At 33.7% G+C, this 26,171-nt stretch overlaps 1 protein-coding gene across 1 annotated transcript; it reads left to right on the top strand.

The window, feature by feature from the left end:
- Nucleotides 1–339: 339 nt before the first annotated feature.
- On the top strand, nt 340–26,020 carry LOC107692411 (bifunctional epoxide hydrolase 2-like). The gene is made up of 19 exons (XM_016491455.1): nt 340–437; nt 1,650–1,734; nt 1,850–2,006; nt 2,766–2,956; nt 3,066–3,188; nt 3,486–3,554; nt 3,656–3,751; nt 5,343–5,421; nt 9,046–9,080; nt 9,172–9,198; nt 13,142–13,227; nt 13,371–13,482; nt 14,349–14,423; nt 16,961–16,997; nt 17,263–17,365; nt 18,337–18,406; nt 19,712–19,792; nt 20,486–20,544; nt 25,786–26,020. The coding sequence occupies exons 1-19, from the start codon at nt 340–342 to the stop codon at nt 25,868–25,870; spliced, it is 1,668 nt and encodes a 555-aa protein (XP_016346941.1). The 3' UTR covers nt 25,871–26,020.
- Nucleotides 26,021–26,171: the final 151 nt, after the last annotated feature.

The raw sequence follows: 26,171 nt of genomic DNA, 5'->3' as shown, positions 1-26,171 counted from the left end.
TCTCAGACTCACTGAGCGGCTCTGACGGACTGGGAGCCAATGATGATGCCGTGCGTCTCCACAGAGGTTCAGTGGGAGGGGTTTACATTGTGAAATAAGTCTTCAGTTTGGTACTATAAAGGACCAAATGCTCAAAAAGGAAATTATTAACTTTTATTAAATATAAATAAATACATATTTACATGACACAATTTGTTTTAGGATTAGCCAATCAGCGAAAAGCACCGCCTACTTTGAGTTGAGTGACATTCGAGAACAAAGAATTAGGCTACGTTATAATTCGATTCATCATCATATATAGCAAAATAAATCGGTACAATTAATTAAAACTAGTTTCCAATGAAGAAGGCAGTGTTGTTTAGTTTGTGGGGTGGTGTTGTTACACCCCATCTTACTCAGACATTTCAGAAGTTTGAAGAAACTGCTGGTATTTCGAGGTAAGGTAACAACATATATATATTTTGTTATGATTATGATGTTATGATTAAACGTCTCGTAAACGCGCCAACTGATCCGCGCCAGTTTACCGTCGCCTGCCTTTCAGCCAATCAGGAACGAGTATTTGACGAACGTGACGGCAACGTGATTAATATTCATTAGCTATTACTCTACCATAGTAGAGCTTATTCGTAGTATTTACGCCAGAGTGCGTCACGGGGTGGGTTTATAAACTGTAGCAGCGTCAATCCTTACAGATTTAGTTTACAAATCGATAACTCTACTGCGGTAATTGTGTTACAGCAATCTCCTTGCGTCCAGACATCAGAATCTGCACATCAGGTAAACATAAAACTTCACCGAACTCAACTCTATAACACTGCGCAATGAACTCTGTATGCTTTTGTCCTGGTAGAAGTGGCAAGCAAGTATGAAGTTATAGCAGAAGTACAGAAGTAATGTTTTCTGCCCTGTGTTTTTTTTCAGAGACCAGAGACTAGTTTTGAATAAAAGAAATTAAAATAGTTTCCAATGAAGAAGGCAGTGCTGTTTAGTTTGTGGGGTGGTGTTGTTACACCCCATTGGTACCGAATACTGAAATTTTGGTACCGTGACAACACTAGTGTGTATATATATATATGTGTGTATGTATGTGTATATATATATGTGTATGTATGTGTGTATATATATATATGTGTATGCATGTGTGTGTATATATATATATATGTGTATGCATGTGTGTATATATATATATATGGGGGGAAAAAGTACATTCATACAGTCTCTGTATATGAAGAATTTTCATGTAAAAATTGTGTGCAAGTGTAAAATGTATTCACTTCTGAGTTATTCTCGTCAGGGACAGGTCAGTAAGTTTTGGGCAGTAGGAAAGATCAAGCTCTCGCAGTTCAACAGCAGATAGTCCTTCAGTGATGTAATGGATTCCCATATCAGTCACCCTAGACCAGATTAAAAAAAAAACATGACACAAATTATATACGACTTATATGTGTGTGTATATATATTATATTAGAACCTGAAATGCATGTCAGGAATGTAACCAAATATTCAAGATTGGGGGGACCAAATGTGTAAATTTAGGAATCAATTGTACAGAAAGAATTTATGTATATATATATATATATATATATACTATATTTTATTTCCATAACTATTAAAATACCAGTTTAAGGGTATGTGTTTTGCTCTAGGGGTTTCATAAAGAATGTGATTGCAAAACTTGGCAGTGAGAATGCACTGTATCGCTTGGAGAAAGGAAAAGTCACTCTAACTCAGGTCATTTTCATTCATTTATAAAATGTATTCACGCATATGACATTGACAGTTTGCATGCAGTCTGCTTTAATGAAACAAAAATATTTGCTTATGTATCACTGGTTTCACATGTCAGATGATTCCTGAGTTTGAAGCTGAGTGTCAGAAGGTAGCGGCCGATCAGGGACTGTCTTTACCTGAACAGTTCTCAGCTCAGAAGCTTTTCAGTGACGTTGGGCGGGTAGAATTCAATAAGCCGGTTCTTGATGCTGCAGCTGTCCTCCGTCGTCATGGTATGTTGCTTTCGCATTGCGACTTGAGTGGTTTTAAATAAACCTTTTATCTTTTTCTCAAAGGAATTGTTGATTTATCTCTTAAAGAAATAGTTCACCCAAAAATGAAAATTAGCTGATACTTTATAAACCCTCAGGCCGTCCAAGATGTAGATGTTTGTTTTTCATCAGAACAGATTTGGAGTAATGTAGCATTGTATCACTTGCTCACCAGTGGATCCTCTGCAGTGAATGGGTGCCGTCAGAATGAGAGTCCAAACATCTGATAAAAACATCACAATAATCCACAAGTAATCCACACCACTCCAGTCCATCAAATAACACAAGTCCACTTGTAAGCGGTGCTTGATCTGTACAGATTTCTCTCCTGATTCAGACAAGATCATTTTTTTTACAGGAGAAAGCAGTATTATGGATAGAGCACTCGTATTTTAGCAAGAGGCAATGGTTTGAAGTTAAAAATGTCTTGATGGATTTGTTTCTTACTAACACTCAGCTTTTTGCTTCATAAGCCATTAATTGATGGACTGGAGTGGTGTGGATTACTTGTGGATTATTGTGATGTTTTTATCAGCTGTTTGGACTCTCATTCTGACGGCACCCATTCACTGCAGAGGATTCATTGGTGAGCAAGTGATGCAATGCTACATTTCCCCAAATTATTTCAGATGAAGAAACAAACTCATCTACACCTGGGATGGCCTGATGGTGTCTAAATTCTCAGCAAATAAATTTTTTTGGGTGAACTGTTCCTTTAAGGCATTGCTACCTGTGTCCTGGCCAATATCTGGGTGGATGACACTGATCAGAGAGATGGCGTCGCTAGGATTCTCTCCGTATTGGAGAGCCGTTTCGACCTGGTTGTGCGATCTTGCTACGCTGGTGTCAGAATCCCAGAACCAGATATCTTTACCAATGCCCTCGAGAAACTTGCAGTTAAACCTCAAGAAGTAAGTGCAGTAAATCACTTCAGAAGCTCTCCAATTGGAAATTGCCAGCAGATTCAAAAGCTGTTCGTTAAGGATGTAACCAAATGCTCTTATAATTTAATTGATTAAGGCAGTCTGGCTGGATATAGATGAAGAAAGTGTCAAGGCAGCTGAAGTTTTGGGAATGACGGCTGTTCAAGTCAAGGACATCACTGAGGCTCTTAAGGAAATCCAGAAGCTTACAGGAATAGAGGTGAGGAATTCTGACCTTTAACCACATAATTCCAAGATTGCATCGATACACTTTAAAAAATGATTGCAATTTTAATGGTAAAAGACTGCAGAAATGCTACGGTAAATACCTGTTAATTGGTTAACGGCAAGTTCCCTTACTATATATAGGAAAAAACTGTAATAAATCTAAAAATACTGTTAAATTTACAGTTGTTGGAAGTAAAAAAGAACAAGCCATCTTATAATTTACAGTGAAAAAACATAAGTTGAATTCCCTGTGTGACATTTGTCATTTAATGGCTTTAACTGTTAACAGGTCACCAGTGATCTCCAGCCACCCTCTTGTGATCCTGAAAATGTCTCTCATGGATATGTGAATATTAAGGTCATTTATAATGCTTATCTCTGTATTACTTGTGCCAAAGTTCACTGGCAGTGTGTTATTGATAGAAAGGGTCATTAAAAGGGTGTTCCTCTGGTTTTCAGCCTGGCGTGAGGATCCACTATGTGGACATGGGAGACGGACCGCCTGTTCTCCTGTGTCATGGCTTCCCTGAGAGTTGGTTTTCCTGGAGGTATCAGGTGAGGAACGTCAACTCTTTCAGCTGATGCAACAAAAAATACAAGCCTTTGAAGGTAGTGAGATTATTGTGAGACTGTCAAAGCTTAGTGGTTAAAGATCAGGGCCGGTAACCCATGGGTATTGAACATCCAAAGCGGTGATTCATGAGCTTTCACTATTATACCTTTGAATATGGCTCCAAGGGATTGGTAATATAATAAGTTGCTTTGGATAATGAAAAGAAGAATTGAGGCTTTTCACACACTGTGATGATGCAAGTTATATTACGTAATCTTACAACTTTTTAGTATTTTCATTTTTAAAAGATTTAATGTATATTTTTAACTGTTTACTTTGTTTTATTTCCTTGGCATTAAAGGGGTCATATGATGCGATTTCAATTTTTCCTTTCTCTTTGGAGTGTTACAAGCTCTTGGTGCATAAAGAAGATCTGTAAAGTTGCAAAGACTAAAGTCTCAAATCCAAAGAGATATTCTTTATAAAAGTTAAGAGTCAGCCACGCCTACCTAAAACGGCTCGTTCTAACACGCCCCCACGTCTATGTCACTGTGTGGGAAGATTTGCATAACGCCGCCCAAATGTTCACGCAACTTTAAAATATTTTCGCTGTAGTATTGTTGTATAACTTTTATTTTCGCTGTAGTATTGTTTTATGTTTACACGGCGCGATGCAACGCAACGTGTAAAAAGACGGTAAAAGTCTATGGTAAGGGGCGTAACATTTCCATCATACGCTTGAGGTATTCGGCCAATCATAACGCACTGGATAGCTGGCCAATCAGAGCACACCTTGCTTTTCAGACCGATGAGCTTTGTAAAAATCGATGCGTTTCAGAAAGGCGGGGCATAGAGGAGAAACAATAATGTACAGTATGTGGAAAATAATGTGTTTTTTTTACTTTAAACCGCATAAACACATTTCATTACACCAAATACACAAAATAATGTTCATTTTAGCAACATCATATGACCCCTTTAAATTACAGAAAAATGGTTCATGTTGCTGTGTGAGTGTTTCTAACAGGGAGGGAGTGATGAAAAAAAAATTCACATCTTTTTTGCTTCTGACCATCATAATCGATCTCTCTATATTTTTTCCTCTTTTGGAAAGTTTTTTGGAAAGAAACGTTAACATGTTTTTTTTTTTTCATTTGCTGTTAGAGCAAATGGGAGCGCAAAAAACTATTTGTTGTAGTTTCCATTTACCACTATTGAAGTACCCAACTATGACGACTTGTGCGTCTGAGAACCCTGGATATGTGAAAAGATTCCATAGTGTAATGCACAAGTTTTTTTAACCATTCTAAATCACTTTCTGAGGCACTTTAGTGCTCATTACTATTATTTCTCATACTTGGGATTAGAGGTTTGAACAAAACATATAATAGAGACCTTGGGGTGGTTTCTTTGAGTTAGTAAAACATCACCTAGCATTAAAGGGGTCATGACCTGCCATTTTTTTTAAAAATTATTTTGTACTGTTCTCTGAAGGTTTTTACATCAAAAAAACATAATTTAGAAGTAATAGAACACAAGTGCCACTCATATATTCTTCAGGTGTTATTGTTTTTGTTTATTGTTTCTTTTCAGATTCCGGCTTTGGCTGATGCTGGATTCAGGGTTCTGGCTCTTGACATGAAAGGCTACGGTGACACCACTGCTCCACCAGGTCAGTTATTATTATTACATTTTTTAAAATTAAATTAAATGTATGCATTTAGCAGACGCTTTTATCCAAAGCGACTTACAGTGCATTCATGCTATAAATTTTTTATCAGTATGTGTGTTCTCTGGGAATTGAACCCACAACCTTTGCGCTGCTAATGCAATGCTCTACCACTGGGCCACAGGAACCTGTGTATGAATGTATTTACATGAACTAAAGAGGAACAAAAGCACTTCATCAAGGAGCCAACAATATGCATAATATACAATGCCAGGTTTGTTTGACAACTAGATTAGGAAGCAAGCTAGAGAAGAGGAGAATTAGAAGATAATTTTTTGTGAGTGTGTAAGTGCATTGGTTTAAGAGAGTGGGGTGGTTAAGTGCTTGCAAAAGAGGTCTTCAGCTGCTTCTTGAAATATGTGATTGTTTCAGCAGTTTGGGTGGATGTTGGGTGGCAGCTCGGTCCACCAGAGGTTTTGGCGAGTGGCTTTTTGCATTGTTGTGAAAACACAAGAAGGCGTTGCTTATTCTGTGACCTTGGTGTGAATGCATTTGGTCTCTAATGAAAATTCACACCAGCTATTTTCTACTCTATCTATGCATACTATAGATCTTATTGCGAACAATTCATCCGTGCATATGTTTCACTTTTAAAAAATGCTTTGACCTCATAATGTTTCATTAAAATTTCATAACTGGATCTTCCAGTGAAAATGTCAGACTTCTCTCTTCTCCAAATTATTTAGTCTTAAAACTCACCCCTGCAAGCTTGCATTCATCTGCCTCCACTTTTGAGTGCAACAGCAACATATTAAAAACGTATTACGCTCGGATGTGCATCACAATATTGCAGAAAAGATCTGTCTACTTCTGTTTTGACACTACTTTAAACACCGTACTTGTTAAAAGTAGTGTTAGTCCACTTTCAAAAGAAAAAAAAAAGAAAGTTAAAAATGGCCTTAAAGGGTTAGTTCACCCAAAAATGAAAATTAGCCCATAAATTACTTACCCTCAAGTCGGTGTATATGACCTTCTTCTTTCAGACGAATCCAGTCGGAGTTATATTAAAAATGGTCTTTGATCTTTCAAGCTGTTTCATGGCACTCAGCGGGTGTTGCATGCTTCAGTACAAAACAAGTTAAATAAAAATTGCCCATCCATAAAAAAAAGTGTCTCACACGGCTCCAGGGGGTGAACAAAGGCCTTCTGTAGCGAATCGATGCGTTTTTGAAAGAAAAGTATCCATATTCAAAACGTAATAATCACTTTAATCTAGCTTGCACTCACTGTTGTACACTGGAAGCAGTTCCGGGGGAATGATGTATGAGGTCAGCGTTGCGCATGCGCCGCTCAGAAGTGACGCAGCGGAGAGATCAAAACAAAACAGCGGTCACTAATTAGAAGTACAAAACGAGGATTTGTAAAGAAGAATGTCGGAGGATTTCGATATAAGCCAAGAGGAGACTGGTTTTCCTTTGCTAAAGTAAGGAAACTTTGCTTCCTTTGCTCCTGTTAACAAACGTTGGTTTTCACGAGACTCACCAGCGCATGCGCAGCACTGAACTCATACGTCATCCCCCCGGAGCTGCTTCTGTGTACAACAGTGAGTGCAAGCTACATTAAAGTGATTATTACGTTTTGAATATGGATATTTTTCTTACAAAAACGCATCGATTCGCTACAGAAGGCATTTGTTCACCCCCCGGAGCCGTGTGAGACACTTTTTTTTTTATGGATGGGTGCATTTTATTTAACTTGTTTTGGACTGAAGCATGCAACACCCGCTGAGTGCCATGAAACAGCTTGAAAGATCAAAGACAATTTTTTATATAACTCCGACTGGATTCGTCTGAAAGAAGAAAGTCATATACACCTAGGATGACTTGAGGGTAAGTAATTTATGGTCTAATTTTTTAATTTTGGGGTGAACTAACCCTTTAACCTTGAGTTAAAAAAAATATCAAAAGTATAAAAAAGCCCTTAGTTGTGTTTCATAACATTCTTAAACTATGACAACTTCTAATTGCAATCCACTGAATCAGTGCACAGGTTGTTTTTTAGTTGGATACTTCATTTTTGCTCATTGTAAATTAAAAAATACAGGAAGGTGTCAAGGTAAAGTGTTTAAAGTTTTTTTTAATTGCATACTGTGATCAAGTACAGCAATTCCGGCAGGAAACTGTATTGCTTTATAAAGATAAGCAGTTATGTGTAATAGGTTATTTCAACTAAAGGAACATTCATACATGTTGAAAACAGCTTGTTTTTTATCCTTTGACGTCAGCTATGTTTTTAAGATGACCAACAGTAACGTTCATCAGTGTTGGTTAGCTTGCAGAACAGGATGCTTTGATTTTGTCTGCAGTAGCAATAAAGCCTAAAAAGGGTTTTTCTGATCTGTAAATTATACTAAAGTCAATGCATGAGTGAGAGATCCTAAAAACTGCTGCCGAGAGTTTGTTTTAAACGTGTGTGTGCGCTACTTGCTCAAATGTCATGCTTTAGCTTTAAAAGCAGCATGAATTTCCAGGTAACTGAAATAAATGCCCGAAGGGATTCTAGCACTCCAGTTCCCCCGTTATCGCTGCGGCATCATGCTGAGAATGAAAATGAGAAGCACTGCTCTTTAGCATGTGCGTCAGGTCACTTCTGTGATGGGATTTGAAGTTACATAAAGAACTGTGTGTGGAGTGACAGTGCATGTTTTGAACAATAAGGTACGAGTGGCTGTGCTGTTTTTTTAATGTTTTCAATATAGCATGATCTCAAGGCCTTATTGCTTTTACAAAATGGTTACAATGCAATACAAATATTAAGGCCATTTTTCATAAAGTTTTTTTGATTAAGCATTTTATCAAATGTCCTTATGCTAGAATATATAATGCTGCCTGTTAATTAAGGTTTACAACTACGGTTTATTGTTATTATTAAACTGCCCTGCATCAAATTTGCTGAATGAAAGCCAATACAGTTTCTTATGAATATTGGGCTGCTAACTCCAAAATTAGTGCCTGTTTTCTTCTAGCATATCACACTTTCTCACAAAACATTATGCATTTTGTAGCATTTTTGTTTTTGACAACCATTTGTAAGGTGGCTATTGTAAGAATTCTTGTATTATCCCTTAATCAGCAGAAAAAACGCCACAAAGACACGGTTGCTGTCTTCCTCTGAGCCAGATTACAACTATTTGTTCAATTCCCAAATGATTTTAACATGTATGAATGATTCTGAAGATATTATTTTAAGCCGAATCTTGATTTCAAGGTTAGAATTGTGACCAGTGACAGAAGAAAATGCAAACATGAGCCAGATGATTTCTGCTACATCATGCTTTACTGCATCCAAACAGTGATAGAAAATGAAAGATTTTGTGAAAAAAGCTTATTTTGTAAAGTTACTAAAAATAATAAATTGAGTATTTGAACATTTCCACTTGTTCCAAATTGTAAGTCAAATTATACATTTTGAATACTTCATTTTCAAACACATTTGACTTGTTATTTTGATATGTGCATTAAAGCTGATACACATACTGTATATAATTTGAAATATCTTGTTATTATTGCCATGTGAAAGGTACAGAACACAGAATAAGCTCTGTTTCATTCCCATCTGTTTATGCAGACATTGAGGAGTATTCTCAAGAACAGATCATGCTGGTAAGTAAGACTAATCCATGTAAATTTATAGCAAAACTGATGTTATGTTGCACAAAATTGATCATTTTGTCTCTTTCTCTTGGCCTTTTAGGATCTGGTGACATTTATGGATAAAATGGTATGTACAGTTTTTACTTTCACACATGCATATAATTACAGGATTACTGAGGAAGGCTGATGTATGATATTACATAATATTGAAAAACAAGATAAAGGGCTTATAGTTTAACCTCTGTCTTGTTAAACATATAACTAGGGTTGGGACTTGAGAACCAGTTCTTATTATGAACTGGTTTGCTTTACAAAAATACTGCAACTGAATGATTTTCATGATGTTTCATTAGATTTTTTTGAGCATCTGCATGCTTCCACATTGTAGGCAGAACAAAGTACTAAAATATACTACACTAGCAGTTGTATTAATCAGGTTTAGTCTTGTCTGAATGTAGAGATATTTTTCATACATTTTCAGTGTCGTTCATTATCAGACCTCTGATCTCTCTCTGCTCTTTTGCACATCTCAAAATATGACCGTGTGTTTAACTGATAGATTGTACTGAAGCTAAATGCTGTAGGTTGAGAGCAGTTCCCCTTTTTCAAGCCATTTCATATGAATACAGTGCTCTGCTGTTCTTTCAGAACTTTTTCGAGCTGTCAGGACATGCAATCATTTGACAAGTTGTGTAGTATGATAAAAAAGTTTTCTCTGTTGTGATTCTCATTGGTACTTCTGCTTGGGTGAATGTGTGAAAACACAAGTGTTAAGGTGGCCTCCGAGCATCACACAATCATGTTTGGCAACAGAACTGAGAGGCCGAGACCTCAAACGGATGAGGGACTGTTTTTGAAAGTCTGTTCAACCGTATTTAGTTAGTCCATCACAGTTAGACCAGCAGATTCTGCAGTGCAGATAACACATGATTTGCATTTGTTTAGTGGAATAAAACACAACAGTGGTGCAACCGTTAAGTGCATTTGTTCCAAAATAAAGGCATTTGTTTTGACCAGTCTTGACCAGACTAGATGAACGTGCTTTAGCTCAACGGATTTATATGACGTGTGTCTCTTTCAGCGTGTTCTTTGTCAATGACATGCAGTGAGATTTCATCCTGTAGGCCTCATGAAGTACATACATCAAAGTGCCTTTGGTCCCATTTGTCTTCAGGTGGTGGCCATGGACTTTCAAAATATGATGCTTTATGACTTCTGACTGTAAATATGAAAGGTTGTGCTACGTGTTAGGGTAACTATTATAAGAGTATTTTTGGCAGCACAGTAGCTCTATTCAGCTTTTGTGCAGCTGCTCAATTTGTTTGTTTGAAAAGAAATGAAATTGTTGGTCATCCAGTGTGCTTGACCAATGCCTTTCTGTCTTCTTTTGTTGTGGTGGACCTTTGAAGAGCTTTGAAGAGCTCTTTGAAACTTTGTTATGATTGAGAAAGAACTGTATTACTGAATGCAGTTGACAAACCTGGAAGTGCACTATATATAGTATGTGAATGCCCCCTTCTAACTATATATAACTTGGCTGTAATGTTAATGTCTGTGAGGACAAATCGTAATGCTACAACATACAGTGGCATTCTAGGAAATTCTATTCTTTCTAATTTATAGGTTTTCTATTTTAGCATGGTAAAGCCTCTGTGCACAAATGTAGAAATTATTTACTAAGTCTGGTGCATGGTTTTTATGCTTAACTAAGAATAAATCTATTAACAACATTTTGAAATAAATACAGCTGAAATAAAATAAAAATCTGATGAAATTAGTTGACAAACGTAAACTAAACAAAAAGGAGAAATGTTTAAGTTGAAGCACTAAAATTACTAACTGGAAATAAATAAACCAAAACTGAAATAAATATAAATTAAATCTAAATAGTCATATAACAAAGAAAGAAAGAAGAAAAAAAAAAAAGTAAAAATAACAAAAACACATAATTTTTAATAAGCAAATTTAAAATATCATATGCTTTTATAGTATAAATAATACTAAATTACTATATGTAATATGTAATGTATATGTAAGCACAAAGGCCATTACTATATGTGTCTGAATGGGACAAATCACTATATTCATGTTCAACATTTATTGAAAAGTCTTCCCAGAAGAGAAGATGCTGTTAGCAAGCAATAACTTATTATAAAATAAATGCTTTTGGTCATATATTCTACTTAGCCATGCAAAACAAAATGAAACACTTTGCAATGTTTGTCAGCATTCAGAATTTAGAATTTAAAGGGGACATAACACACACACACACACACACACACACACACACAGTTTCTGCCAATCTCATGTTAATCTTGAGTACCTATAGAGAAGTATTGCATCCTTCATATCTCCGAAGAGTCTTCAGTTTCATCAGATTTATAAAAAAAAAAGATAAAAGAAAGAGGTCATTATCCTCTTTTTTCATTATTAGTAATTACCTAATACAGTTGGTGGTCTAATCGTGTAAATAAGGCAGAGAGAAACCCAAATCATCGTGCTAGAGGAAGTGATCTGTATGGGATTGAGACAAACAGAAACTGGGCCAGTACTGTTTCTTCAAGACTGTCTTGACTTGGTTTTAGAATGATGTGAATTATGAATATTCAAAGCATTTATTTACTTAATCTAGTTGTTGTGGACCTTGGTTTGTTTGTTTATTTGTTTATCTCCTTCAGCCTAATAATGAAATAAGAGAAATGAAGAGCTTAATTGAAAATAATCATAAAAGTACATACAAATGTTACAATGAAAAAAAAAATATTTCTAAAAATTAGCAGCCTATATATAGTTTTCTTTGTCATAGTTTTCTTTTGACTTTGGACTGAAATATGATTTCTCATGTCATGAAATTCTCTTGTGAAATTCAGGCAGTTGTAGTTTTGGACCTTGGTTTGTTTGTTTATTGCCTTCAGCATTTTGAATCTGGAGGGGAAAATAATTGAAAATAAGAGCTTTAAAATAATGATGAAAGTACATGTTACAATGTAAAAAAAAATCTTAATAATCCTAAAATAGTATATATTATTTCTGAGTTTTCTTGTTTTTTTTGGACCGAATTATGATTTCCCATGTCATGATATTTCCTTGTGAAATTCTCCCAATTGAAGTGTGATCATTAATGCATAGATGGGTTTAGGGCTGTTGCGATTCGTCGATTCTATTCGACTATTCGATTTAAAAAAATAATCGACTTCATATTGCCTGCGTCAACTAACTGGCAAAATACTGGAAGTGCCGCATTTCACGAACGAGAATCCACAAAACATTATTAGATTGTTTTCCAAGGCTGCATGATATATTAAGCCTCACAGAGGATCCGTTCACAGTAAATGCTGCTCCACAGGAACTGATATCATTTATGTGTGTGGAGCCATTCAAACTCCATCTCTGCATGTTGTTGTGAGTTTGGGTTTATTATAACGTTCAACTGGGCACGCAACGTGCGCCATTTCATCAGATTTGTAAGGTAAATCATTTATAAATCCACGCAAACACAGGAGAATACATCATTATCTCGCGGTTTCAAAATAAAAGCTCAAACCCGCACTCTTGAGTTTACACGTTTTGATGTCCACATATTCATTTAATTACGGTGGCTATAGCATTTCTGTCATAAAGAAATGGCCAAATATTAAAGATTAAGTGGACATTTGAATTACATGATGCTTGGTAAATATTAAACAAGTATTAGATCGCACAGCAATGTGTAAAAACAATCGTCAAGCCTGTTGGCGCCCCCTGCAGGCCTTTGTTGTAATGCGTACTGTACATTAGCTCTATTCACTGATCTATAATAGAGATTATATTATATTATTTTGTAACTATATATAGATCAGTGGCTCTATTACATTATAATACAGTATTTTAACAGTTTTGTTCAATAAAAAAAACTACTGAATGGCAAAGTTGCAAGTTTAATAAAATGTTCTTTAAAATTGTTGATTTTTGTGTGGGAAATTAATCATTTAGATTAATCGATCAATTAGTCGATAGATTAATCGAAATAAAAATAGTCGTTAGTGGCAGCCCTAGATGGGTTTATGATTTGGTCTTTTTCTGCTCCGCAGGGCATTCCTCAGGTCACTCTGGTGGGTCATGACTGGGGCGGTGCTCTGGTGTGGAACATGGCACAGTTTCATTCTGAGAGAGTGAGGTATTGCATTTCAGTGAGAATCTTTAACAAAATGATTCAAGAGTGTCATGAGTGTTGGATGTCATCATATTGTTATGCACAGTGCGCAGAAATACACACTCTTGCTTCCCATGCTAATCATTTTGTTTTAATCAATCATGCAGGGCCGTGGCGTCTCTCAACACACCCCTTTTTCCTGTGGATCCAAAAACAAATCCAATGGAGAAACTCAAGGCCATGCCGATCTTTGATTACCAGATCTATTTTCAGAAGCCTGTGAGTGGTAATCAATATTGAATTATGTTCATTCATATATATATATATACACATATATATATATAATAACATATATACAACTTTTATGTAATAATTATATATATATGTATTATATATATATTATAATTATACATTGATTATAATATATAGTTTTGTATTATGTTAAATATAATATTTAAATATGTTAGATAGATAGATAGATACAGATATATAGATAGATATGTAAATATAGTTATCTAATAATTAATATTGTGTAATATATATATATATTTTATGATTATATATTGACTAATTACTAATAATTGACTAATAATTTTGTATTATATTATAATATTTAAATATGTTATATAGATAGATAGATATAATACAGATATATAGATAGATATATAAATAAAGATATCTAATAATTAATATTATGTCATATATATTTTATAATTATACATTGACTAATTACTAATAATTGACTAACAATTTTATTATATTAATTATAATATTTAAATATATTAATATAACTCAACACACAGCCATTAATGTCTAAACCGCTGGCCACAAAAGTGAGTACACCCCTAAGTGAAAATGTCCAAATGTTGAGGGGACAGAAGATTTACACTGTTATACAAGCTGTACACTCACTACTTTACATTGTAGCAAAGTGTCATTTCTTCAGTGTTGTCACATGAAAAGATATAATAAAATATTTACAAAAATGTGAGGGGTGTATATATATATATATATATATATATAAATACAAAAAAAGTTATCTGGTAATATTATTTAATGGACCTAAGCTAACATTAACTAACAAAAAAACAGTTGTATTTTTATTATACTGTATTACAGTGGTCTATTTTTGTCTGTTGTATCAGGGTGTCGCAGAGGCTGAACTGGAGAAAAACCTTGAGCGAACCTTCAAACTGATGTTCATTGCAAGTAATGAAACTGTAAGTTTCTGAGTTTCATTTTACATTAAAGTGAATTTCATTAGAGTTAGATGCAAAGCTGAGAAAGAAACTCTTTTTTCATACAATGACAATTTATATTGACCATGTCTGCCAGGCTTAGAATGGGAAAAACACCATTAAAGTGTTTTGCTATATAGGACATTTACACTATATTCCATGTTTTCTGAAGCATTATGATATCTTTGTGTTAGCAGTATTTCTTTAATGTGTTAAATGATTCTTTAAAAGAGGTTATTGGTCACTTGTGAGTATTTATGAAGTTAATAGATGACCCAGATTTCCTCAAGTTCATAATCATGCATGCATTTTAAAAAGTAGTTCAATAAAGTAGTTATAATTCATGTTTCACCAGCAAGCATCTTGACTGAGCACGATCCTCGTGCATGAATAAAATTCTCCCTTCATCTGAAGTGACACAGTTATCTGTTAGATATTTACATTGCTTATCGCCGGCATCAGAAAGCCAGCGCTGATGGAGATCAAAGAGGCGAGGCGTGTGGTTTGATGCTGAATGACCCGGCATCATAATGAGGGCCACTTAAAGGGCTCCCATCCGGGACTCTGATCCTGGACTAATGAATCACAAATGGCAGACCGGCCATCGTTCAGGCTCAGGTAGCCACACGCTGCATCTTAATGAGTGTGTGGGCCGGCGTGTCGGGGCAGATGGGGATCTAGACACAACCCCCTTCTGCTGCACCACATCCCACCGATAAAACCAAGAAATCACCACGGAGGAGGGGGGACACAAGCCACTAATTGCATTCACACTTATCAATGCTATTTATCCAACAAAGAACCACTTTATTTATACAACAGTCATTTGAAGGAAACAAGTAAATATCTTTCATTTTTAATTTCAATGGGAACATCAAGTATTTTTAACATATATTTTGTCTTTTGATGGTTTCTAGGGTGTTGTTATGAATGTTGTTGATTAGTTTCTGTGATATTCCAGTCTTATTATATGTAATTCTGGGATTTTTTTAGCCCATTTTATGGTCTGCCAGGTGAAAATTGTAAGTCTGATCGCTTAGAAAAGTAATAACACAGATTTCCTCAACCAGCTGCACATCTTTGAGAGTTGTAATTCACATCCTTACTACGTAGAAAGGACAGGACCTGTAGTCTCTTATTACAAAGGAAGGACTGTATGAAAAAAATCTGACCTGAGGAGAAATATTAGATGAAAAACTTAAACTTAAAAAACTATTATTTCAGTTAGTTGCCGAAGCAAAATTAAAAATTTTTGTTTAAGATGAATTACTAAAATTACTAAAACTAAAACTGAAATAAAAATAAAATGCAGAAATATAAAAAACCTAAATGTACATAAAATTACTAAAATTATAATAAAATCTGAAAATATAAAAAATAAAACCTAATTCAAGATATCAAAAATTATTAATAAATATGAAAACTAAAATTATAATATTTATTGATATTTTGAATTAGCTTTTATTTTTATATTTTTCAGGGGGTTTTTTTTCAGTTTCAGTTAGTTGCCAAGGCGACATTTCTATTTCATATTTAAGCTGAAGTACTAAAACTACTAAAACTGAAATAAAAATAAAGATCAACAGAAATATTTAAAAAAATATATAAAATTACATAAAATTACTTAAATGTAAACTATAATTTAAATAAAACCTGAAAACATAAAAATAATTCAAAATATTAAATAATATTAATAAATACTACTAAAACTGAAATAAAAATAATTAAAGATAAACAGAAATATTTACAAAAATATATACAATTATATAAAATTACTTAAACGTAAACTAAAATTTAAATAAAATCTGAAAACATAAAAATAATGCAAAATATTTAATAATATTAATAAATACTACTAAAACTGAAATAAAAATAATTAAAGATAAACAGAAATATTTACAAAAATATATACAATTATATAAAATTACTTAAACGTAAACTAAAATTTAAATAAAATCTGAAAACATAAAAATAATGCAAAATATTTAATAATATTAATAAATACTACTAAAACTGAAATAAAAATAATTAAAGATAAACAGAAATATTTACAAAAATATATACAATTATATAAAATTACTTAAACGTAAACTAAAATTTAAATAAAATCTGAAAACATAAAAATAATGCAAAATATTTAATAATATTAATAAATACTTAAACAAAAAAAAATATAGTATTTATTAATATTTTGAATAAGTTTCGATTTTATATTTTTAGTTTTATTTATTTTGCCTAGTCACTATTAGGCATCATTTCTGTTTCATTTTTGTTTAAGTTGAAGTACTAAAACTGAAATAAAAATTAATTAATTAAAGATAAAAATAAATATTTAAAAACTGAATAAAAATGACAAAACGTACATTTTAAACTAAATTTTAAACAAAAAAATGAAATTGAAAACTAAAAATATGCAAATAAAAGCTAATTCAAAATATTAATAAATACTTATAATAGTATGCAAATAATACTAAAATAATACTTGCAACCACCTAAAACATCTTATCTATAATCTGCAGAAATCATTTCCTAGCACCGCTGGAGTCTGCCAGAGAGGTAAGAAAGTACATCAAACTATGCGTTTTTATTATTTGATGAACAATGGAAAATTATTGGCGGCATCATTTGCTTCAGCGATTCAAATTGCTTCTGTTATGCAGTCTGCTTCTGATTTAGTTCAGTGTTTTTGTATTGAGAAATGAATGCATGTTTAATTTGAGTCGCACTTGAGAAGAACTGTTCGTGCACCGAGCCTCACAAGGCTGCATGACTGCACTGGCCTTATCCTTTTGTTTTCCTTGTCTGCTCTTTTGTTTATCAGGTGGATTGTTTGTGGGGTCACCTGATGATCCGGCCCGCAGTGCTATTCTGAGTGAGTCTGCGCTGCAGTACTATGTTCAGCAGTTCACCAAGAGCGGCTTCAGGTACACTGAGCAAATCAGTCCAAAATGTGCATCATATTTATGTGTGTGTTCATATGCAAAATGTAATCTAATTAAGTACAGTAGGACATATTGGTTGTCAGACAACATTTCCATTTTTAATAACTCTTGCCAAATGAGTTGAAGGCTTAAGGTTAGGTTTGAGGTTATGATTGATATCAGTGTTGTCTCAGGTCCATTAAAGGATGATGTTCCAGGCAGATGTCCTACTAGACTAAATCATGTTGTGCAAAGGCTTCATATTTCTTCAGGTTGTTTTATATTTTGTTTTCCTTTCAAAATAAAAAGGAACCAATTTGTAAATCTCTTTAAAACAATAGTTCACCCCAAAATAAAAATCGTCGTCATTTACACACTATCAAGTTTAAACGTGTATGATTTATATGATGATAAAATAATATTTTTTTAAAAATTAAGAATTTTTTAGGATTTTATGCTTTGACATTTTCAAAATTCTAAATGATTCTTAATAGACTCATAACATACAATGTAATTATAATATATATATATATACATATTAAAATATAAATAAATGCATTTTGGATCAAAACAGGATACATTTTTCCATGCTGCATGCACTTATGTGCATATTTAGTATTTAATATGTGCTATTCATTTGCTATTTATTTTATTCTTCACATATAGAGCCTTTATATTTATTTTTATATGTATTTTATTTTATTTATATATATATATATGTGTGTGTGTGTGTGTGTGTGTGTGTGTGTTTTTCCACACACAAACTATTGTATTTATATATTTTATGAGTAATTAGGACTATTTTTGTGGTATATTCTTCCACAGAATAAAGGAAATTTTCTTTTTCAACACGATGCAATTTGTAGAAGGTTTATGTGAACTAAGCCTTTAAACGTGAGGCACTGATAATGAATGCATGCTCGTGCACATGACATAGATGACATGTTGTCACTGAGAGTCTGGTTTTGTCCCAGGGGTCCTCTGAACTGGTACCGTAACGGGGAGAGGAACTGGCATTGGATGTGTTCCAGGCCGAGGGGCAAGGCAAGTGTCCTCACTGTGCGCTCGCTCTCTGACACCATCACTGTCAGAAATACCCCAGTGCCGCTTATTCCAGCAAATACACAACCATGCGGCCTGAGTGGAGCAGATGCCCCAACATCTGCTTCTCCATGACGAGCTGATGTGTTTCAACTTTGGCTGCATCACTCATACATTTTATTTTATTATTCCTAGTTTTATTAGGAAGGGAAATCAACAACTGGTTTTTCAGTTGCATTTTTAAAAAATATTGATGCAGATTAACTAATTGATGCTGTTGTTATTTCATGCTGCAAATGCAATCAAACTTGATACTAAAATAACAGTTGTGACTTAATTTTCAAAAAACAAATATGTAAAGGCGGGCGTACACGGTGCGATTTTTGCTGTCGTACGAGCTCGCAGGCAATTTTTTTTCTCTCAGGAGAAAATCACAGATGCTCGCATGGTCGCAGCTCGTACCGTGTGCGAAGAATTACGGGCCGATCCGAGACGTTACGAGCACCTCCCGTCCTCCCGATAATTTTCAAACATGTAAAAAAAAATCGGATGCTGTCGGTTTAAATTCGTGGCGTATGTGCGGATGAACGAGACGATTTGGCGATGCATCTGAAGTTGACCAATCAGAAGATGACAAAAACCATATAGTAATAATTTTAGTTTAATTATACAGTTCTATTTTTTATTTGTTATTTCGAATGTGCCAAATTTGCCGTTCAGCTTTATGAATGAATATGCCTGTTGTATTTCTGGCAAAACGAGCAGAAATTCAGAAATGGCCTACTCCCTCGAGTTCTTTATGAAGAACATAAAGTCCATGCTTTTCTCTGCTTTTCAGCCATTCTCTTTGCCATGTCCTTTGTCTTCGTTTTTCTTTCTTTTTTTTTGGACGTCACAAGCCGCCTGCCACAAAGAAAACTATTTCGTCTTCAGAATCCATATTTTTATGAATGGCGCGAAACGTAATGCTTACATCAGAGTTTGTAAAATCGTAGTAAATTCGTGTCGTGTGTGACTGCCTCCGTACGATTTTCGGATAAACTCAATCGTGACATGTGCCAGAGCTCAACGTTCCGACCTTCTAGTAAATTCGTGTTGTGTGTTACTGCCTCCGTACGATTTTCGGATAAACTCAATCGTGACATGTGCCAGAGCTCAACGTTCCGACCTTCAGAATCGCACCGTGTACGCCCGCCTTTACACACCGTATCTTATGAAATTGTTGAATTTTTTTTAAGTCAGTTTCTTAAGACTGTCAAAACTAATTTGGTTGAAAGTACATGAATTAAAATGCTTCTGCCGTCCCAGATCATGATGCCAGCTTTAATGGTGACCGCAGGAAAGGACCCTGTTCTTCTGCCAGCCTTTGCCGCAGGCATGGAGAACCTGGTGAGACAGCAACTTTGTTATTCTTCCATTATGTTAATGCTGCATTCAGATCATGTTATAATTACCATAATTACGACTTGGAGTTGTTCACGTCCTCAGACTCACAGATTTATGGAAGCTTATTTACAGCAAAAAATAGAAAGCAAATTTTTAATCTCACAAATTCTGGGTTTGTATAATTTTTTTCTCATGAGTTCACATCAGAGTTCTCGCAATTCTGAGAATTTTTTTTTTTTAGAAAAGTCATAATTATAAGATATAAACTCAGAATTCAATTTTTTTCTTACAATTCCAAGTTTGTCTCACAATTCTGATTTTATATCTTGCAATTTACTTTTTTTCTCAGATTTGTGAGATATAAATGAATGATTGTGAGAAAAAAAGCCAGAATTCTATCTTGCAATTTTTACTTTTTTCTTTCTTTCTCAGAATTCTGAGTTTATGTCTCAAAATTCTAATTATAAAAGTCAGAATTGAGATATATATATATAGTTGCAATCACTCTTTGGTTTTATTCCGTGGCAGAAATAAGCTTCCTCACAAAACATTAGTGCCTATGGTGAGTTTAACATAGAAATAAATTACGGTTATTACGATACTTTACATAAACGCAGTATGAGATTGCATGTGTAATGTTGTGCATTAGCATTGTCCATGTAAGCTGACTTGGTGTCTTGTTGTTTCTATCTGAAGGTCCCCAACCTCACCAGAGGCCACATTGAGGAGTGTGGACACTGGACTCAGATGGAGAGGTAAGATTCACTGGAAACTGATGTTTATGTGGAGGTCGATGTCATTAAATAAATGACTTTGGTTCACTTTCACAAACACGATGGAAAGTGATATTAAGAACACAGGGAAACAATATGAATTGATTACCATTTAAACAATATGCCCAAGATGTTTTATTTGAAACATTTTATTTGAAGAAAGAAAAATATGTGCATAATAATCTTAATAAAATGCCATTTCTAGAAGTTTATTTAAAAAATATCTTAATAATATCACAGCTTAAACCAAAACAGTGAAATTAATAAATATTCACCCCTATGTTCACTTAATTGTGATATTGTGAAAAAACTCATGATTTGCATTATTATAAGTTGACTTTATTTTATCCAACATTGTTTATGTGATGGGGACATGAAAATGTACTGCATAACAAGAATGATTCATTACAGATATATTGACATTAAACTTAATCAAAAACTCATATAGCAACAATTTGCATGTTTGAATGGCTTTAAAATTACATGGTGCCTCTTAAATGTCAGCAAGGTATCAGGAATACTTGGTTTCCAGGAAAATTGGAGAAAAAAAATAATTGACAGACTGTGACCTTTAGTACTTTGGTTGACTGTTGTTTTATGGAGAGTGTAATAATTGATAGAATAAAATAGGTTAATACGATGTCAGGTTAGGTTAACTGGATTAGATGCTCAGACTGAATAAGATATGGCCTACAATTCATGTTTGAGTCTTATATATTCTGGAACGTGTGCATCATTTTTCTTCCCATCATTTCTTGTCCGTTCTCTCAGATCAAATGCTAGACTCATATCAGCAGTAAATACTTTTGAGTCGTATTACTTCAGCAGCAGTTACCAGGTTATTCTCATGAAAACTCTCAAGGATATATTCAGGTTATGTTTCATCCCAAATATTATATTTTTGCATAAAGAAAATTAAGCCTTTTTAGAATAGATTTTATGCTTTGTGACTCAGGGTTATTATAAGTAATAATTAAATAAAAAAAGAATAAAATAAAGTATATAATTAAATATATATAATAAGTAAATAATTAATAAGTAATACATAATAAGTAAATAATTTAATAAAATAATAAAAAAGCTTGCTTTTAATATTAAATAAAATATTAAAATGTACTAAAATAACTAAAAATAAAACTTAATTTTTTTTTAAATATATATATATATATATATTATACACATATTTACACATTTTTACAAAAAAAAAAAACAAAGACAAAAACACTCAGTATAATTACTAAAACTGATAAAAACTGATGATAACAAAATATAAAAATAAAAAATATTAACAAAATATATAATAGTATCTTAGTGGTACTAAAAAACACTGACATTTTTTCATAAAACAAATCATCATGGGCCAAAAATAGGCTTAATTTTCCTTGTACAAGAAACGTAATATATAATATATATATTTTTTATATATATATTTGGTTGGCTGGTAGGTATTGTTTCTTTTTTCTTTAAAAAAAATAAATAAAAAAAGGGCATATATGCATATATGCCCTTTTTTATTTGGATGAAAGACATGGACCCAGACATGTTTTTGGCATGTTCAAATCTCTGAAATGTACATCGGCAACAAATTGCATCGTGTTGAAATCATTTTCAGGATGCTTGTGTCAAAACAGACGACTCAACAGACTATTATTCTCTGACAGACCATGGTTCATTGTCATTTATAAGCCTTTTAGAGCAGCAGAACGTGTTACCATTCAGCATTTCTTACAGAGAAGAGCAGTTTTAATGAAAGATTGCTCAGATCCAGGGTTTCCATCATTGAACGGGGTCAGGGCAGTGATTGTACAACACCATCACCTCGGTCGACCAGCCAATCACATAAATAACAGTAACGTGACACTGACAGAAAGATCCAGCTTATCTCAAGGTTAAACCACCATAGAGACAAAAACATTCCTCTTGTGTGTCATACATTAAAAGATACAAACCCAAAATCACTAGAACGTCCATCTGATAAAGCAGGATGAAGAAAGCATCCAGGTCACATTTCACCCAATAATCAACAGAAAGAAATTGGGTTGCATATTATACTGTAGGCTTACATAATAAGAAGCTTCAGAATAGGAAGATTAGCATTATGTTTTTAAACATTTGTCCCATTTCCAATGCTTTTCCAGAAACTACAGTTGTTAACAATGGTCCACATCTCATGTGTATATTGCAAAATTAACTGCTTTACTAAAAATGACCCACAGTGTTGGCTGAAGGGTGAAATGCACATTACTTGTCCTTTAAAGTGTGAAGGATGGCCTGAAACTGTTGGCAGATGATGTCAGATAAGTCATAAATGGAACCCAAACCCACCTGATGTGTATCTCACACCACCAACGGCTCTTTCCATTCAGGTCATGGGGCATTTCAGAGCTTTATTCTGTTAAACCCGCTGTTTCAGATACAGCTCTCAGATTTACTTGACATATAATGTTACTTGGCTTTGCAAAACTTGCCACCACAATCCTAAAGTGTCACTGCACTTAAAAAAATGAATGTCTTCAGGCCTGTTCACACCAAGGACGATAACGATAAAGATATAGTTCTAAAAATCGTTCTCAGTATTAAAGAATAGCAGCGTCCACACCGCAGCTATAATGATAAAGGCACAGAGAAACCATATCGTTGGAATCACTTTCAGAACGATTTTTTCCAGCTGATGAACGATAAAAACATTGACAGCCAATCAGGATCAATCCTGCTATAACGAGCTCGAGAATTTAAAGCGGCAGGCGAGCGTGCGCTTGGAATAAACAGACGAGCTAATATAGTTATCTTTATAGAAACCGTTCTTAGTGTGAACGGGCCTTTACTCTGTATTTTTTTCCCAGCACAAACATCTAAACATTCTTAAATCAAGATACATTTATTAGAGAAGGCAAATCACAAGATATTAGTTAGCTTAAAACAAGAAAAATAAACTTAAGCCTTTTAGAAACATTAAGATTTTATTATTATTATAGCTTTGTGTTTGTGTGTGTGTATATATATATATATATATAACACATAATACATTATATATTTTTGAAAAATCATTATTTTGCGGAAAAAAAAAACTGAACGTGATGTAAAGATTTTATTGATATTTTTAAATTAGCATCATCAGATTAGGTAATATTAGGCCTTTTTTCACATCAGCAGGGCTGTGTTATATAAATGAGATAATATATTTGTCACACACACACACACATATATATATATATATATATATATATATATATATATATACTGATCCATTTATTTTACATATCCTTTAAGAATAAACTTATTTTAAAGGAAAACAATAATTCTTCTTACTTCATTGTGATACATTTTTCAGAAAACAAGACTTAATATATTATTTCATTTTGCTTCTCAAGTAAATGTAAATTAGATGTTTGTACTGGAAAACAAGACAAAAATACTTAGCAAGAAAATGATTTTGTCTGTCTTCTCAAACCTCATCTGTGATTTTATGGTAATGTCCTTGTCGTGTGGTTAATGCTCCTCTAATTATCCGTCCTGCTATCAGAGCAGAGCGTGATTTAACTGTCCTCTCCGCACTGACCCGAGGGCTCTATAACGCAACCCCTGCGGCTGTAAATTATTTTAACGTCTCTTGACCCGTCCACCCTCATCACCCTCTCCACCCTCCACTGAACTTCAGTAATCAATAGATGAACGCTGGCATTCTGAACCTGTCAGAAAACGCCTGGCTTCATTTTCCAAACAGGCCATGTGACGTGACCCAATAAGACAATGACACCCTGTTAAGGGAAGCAGATTTTTATGCTTCTCTGAACTTACACACGGGTCAGAGTGTTTTTTTTCTCTCATGAAGCTGGTTTGTTGTTGCTACCTTTATAAGATAGGAAATGTGTTCACTGGGGTTTGCTAAATGTGATGAGATATATATAGCATTCAGGGTTTTGAAAAACCAAACACTGCTAAGTATTAAATTAATAAGTTCGTGATCCTGCAGCATTTAAACTCCAGAAATAAATGATTCATTAGTCTTGTTGAGGTGCTTTACTAACCGTGTAAAGCCTGACATATGCAGTATTAGTCAGATTTTTTTTTTTTTTTTTTTTTTGGAACAGTTTTTTGAACCGTTAGACAAAATCTAAAAATAGGTGTCCATATGCATTTTTGTCAAGTATCATATTTGATACATCAGGCTTTTATGGCTCATGTAGTATGAGATAATGAGAATATGGAAGAAAAACTGTTTTATTCAGAGGCTCAAACTGAGAAACAATAAGCAATTTGATGCAGATGCTGATAATTATATTATGAATAGCTTCTGATAGCTTGTGATGTAATGCGATCTTTATAACAGTATAGCAGCTACTTACATAAAACAATATACAGTGGGTATAGAAAAGAATCACCCGCCTTTAAAATAAACACATTTTGTTGCTTTGCAGCCTGAAATGAAGACGGACACAGTTTTTGTTTTATCCAGCTGCATTTACTCGGTGCAACTTATAGCATCCAAGTGAAAGATATAACACAGAAATGTCAGAAAAAAAAAATAAAAAAAACAGAATCACTGTCTTAGTAAGATGATATTTAAATGTTTAGTTTGATGAAAACAAATAATGCCAAGAACATGATTTTTCAAAAAAAAAAATGTAATTGAAATAAAATAAATGTTAACTCTAACTAAAATAAAACATTTAAAAAACACACATTTTTAATTTTCATTTATTTTAAATGAAAAAAGTACTAAAATAACTAAATAATATTCACGTTTAAAATATTATCAAAAACTAGTAAAATATATTAATGATACTAAAGTAACCCTGAAGTTGCTTCAGTCCAGTACGTGTTTATCTTGAAATATTACTGACAATTTAAATGTTATTCTTTAGTTTACTTTATAAAAATCAGAAAACAAAAAGGCACGTGAACCACCAGCTGAAGGTGAACATTTGTACGATGATACTAAAAGGCCTTTTACTGCTAAAAGAGTATAAACTATCAATCAGACGACAGAAAGCATGTAGTAGATTGTGTATGAAGTTTTTCAGCAAAATTTTGATTGTTGATCAATTCGAAGCCTTACAAATGTGTGTATCCAGTATGATCCAATAGGCTTTATAGGGCTAATGAATTGTTCAAATCTCTAACTCTCATCATGAGCCATATTAATAGAAAGCATCACTAATTATTTGAGGTTATATCACATGATCAAATCAGTCCAATCTCTTCTTCCTCTTCTCTCTTCAGGCCTGCAGAGCTCAATAAAATCCTCATCTCCTGGCTGAAGGAAACACACCAGAAAGCCTCCATCCCTGTTCATCCCAAGTTATAAGAGCATGATCTTGATTTAACTATCCGCGGGTGAATGAACGCACGGCTAAAGCGCACTAATGTCCAAGCTTGCTGATTGCATAATAATAGTCCATTGTGAGTGGATTTCAGTAGTCAGTACTTTTCATATGAAGTCTTTTGTAATACATTGCAATAAAACTTTACAGCCAATTAAGTTTCTACAATATTTAGTGGTAGTTTATCAGTGGTGACTGTCAGTTAATGTACATATGGCATAAATGTACGGAAAAATCAATAATGAACAACTGGTTTATCACAAGCTATTTTCACATGCTCATATA

Source organism: Sinocyclocheilus anshuiensis, unplaced genomic scaffold, assembly GCF_001515605.1.
Source record: "Sinocyclocheilus anshuiensis isolate Anshui unplaced genomic scaffold, SAMN03320099.WGS_v1.1 scaffold261, whole genome shotgun sequence".
Classification (NCBI taxonomy): Eukaryota; Metazoa; Chordata; class Actinopteri; order Cypriniformes; family Cyprinidae; genus Sinocyclocheilus; species Sinocyclocheilus anshuiensis.
Note: the sequence above shows the minus strand (reverse complement) of the source record. Positions and strands in the feature narration are given on the sequence as shown.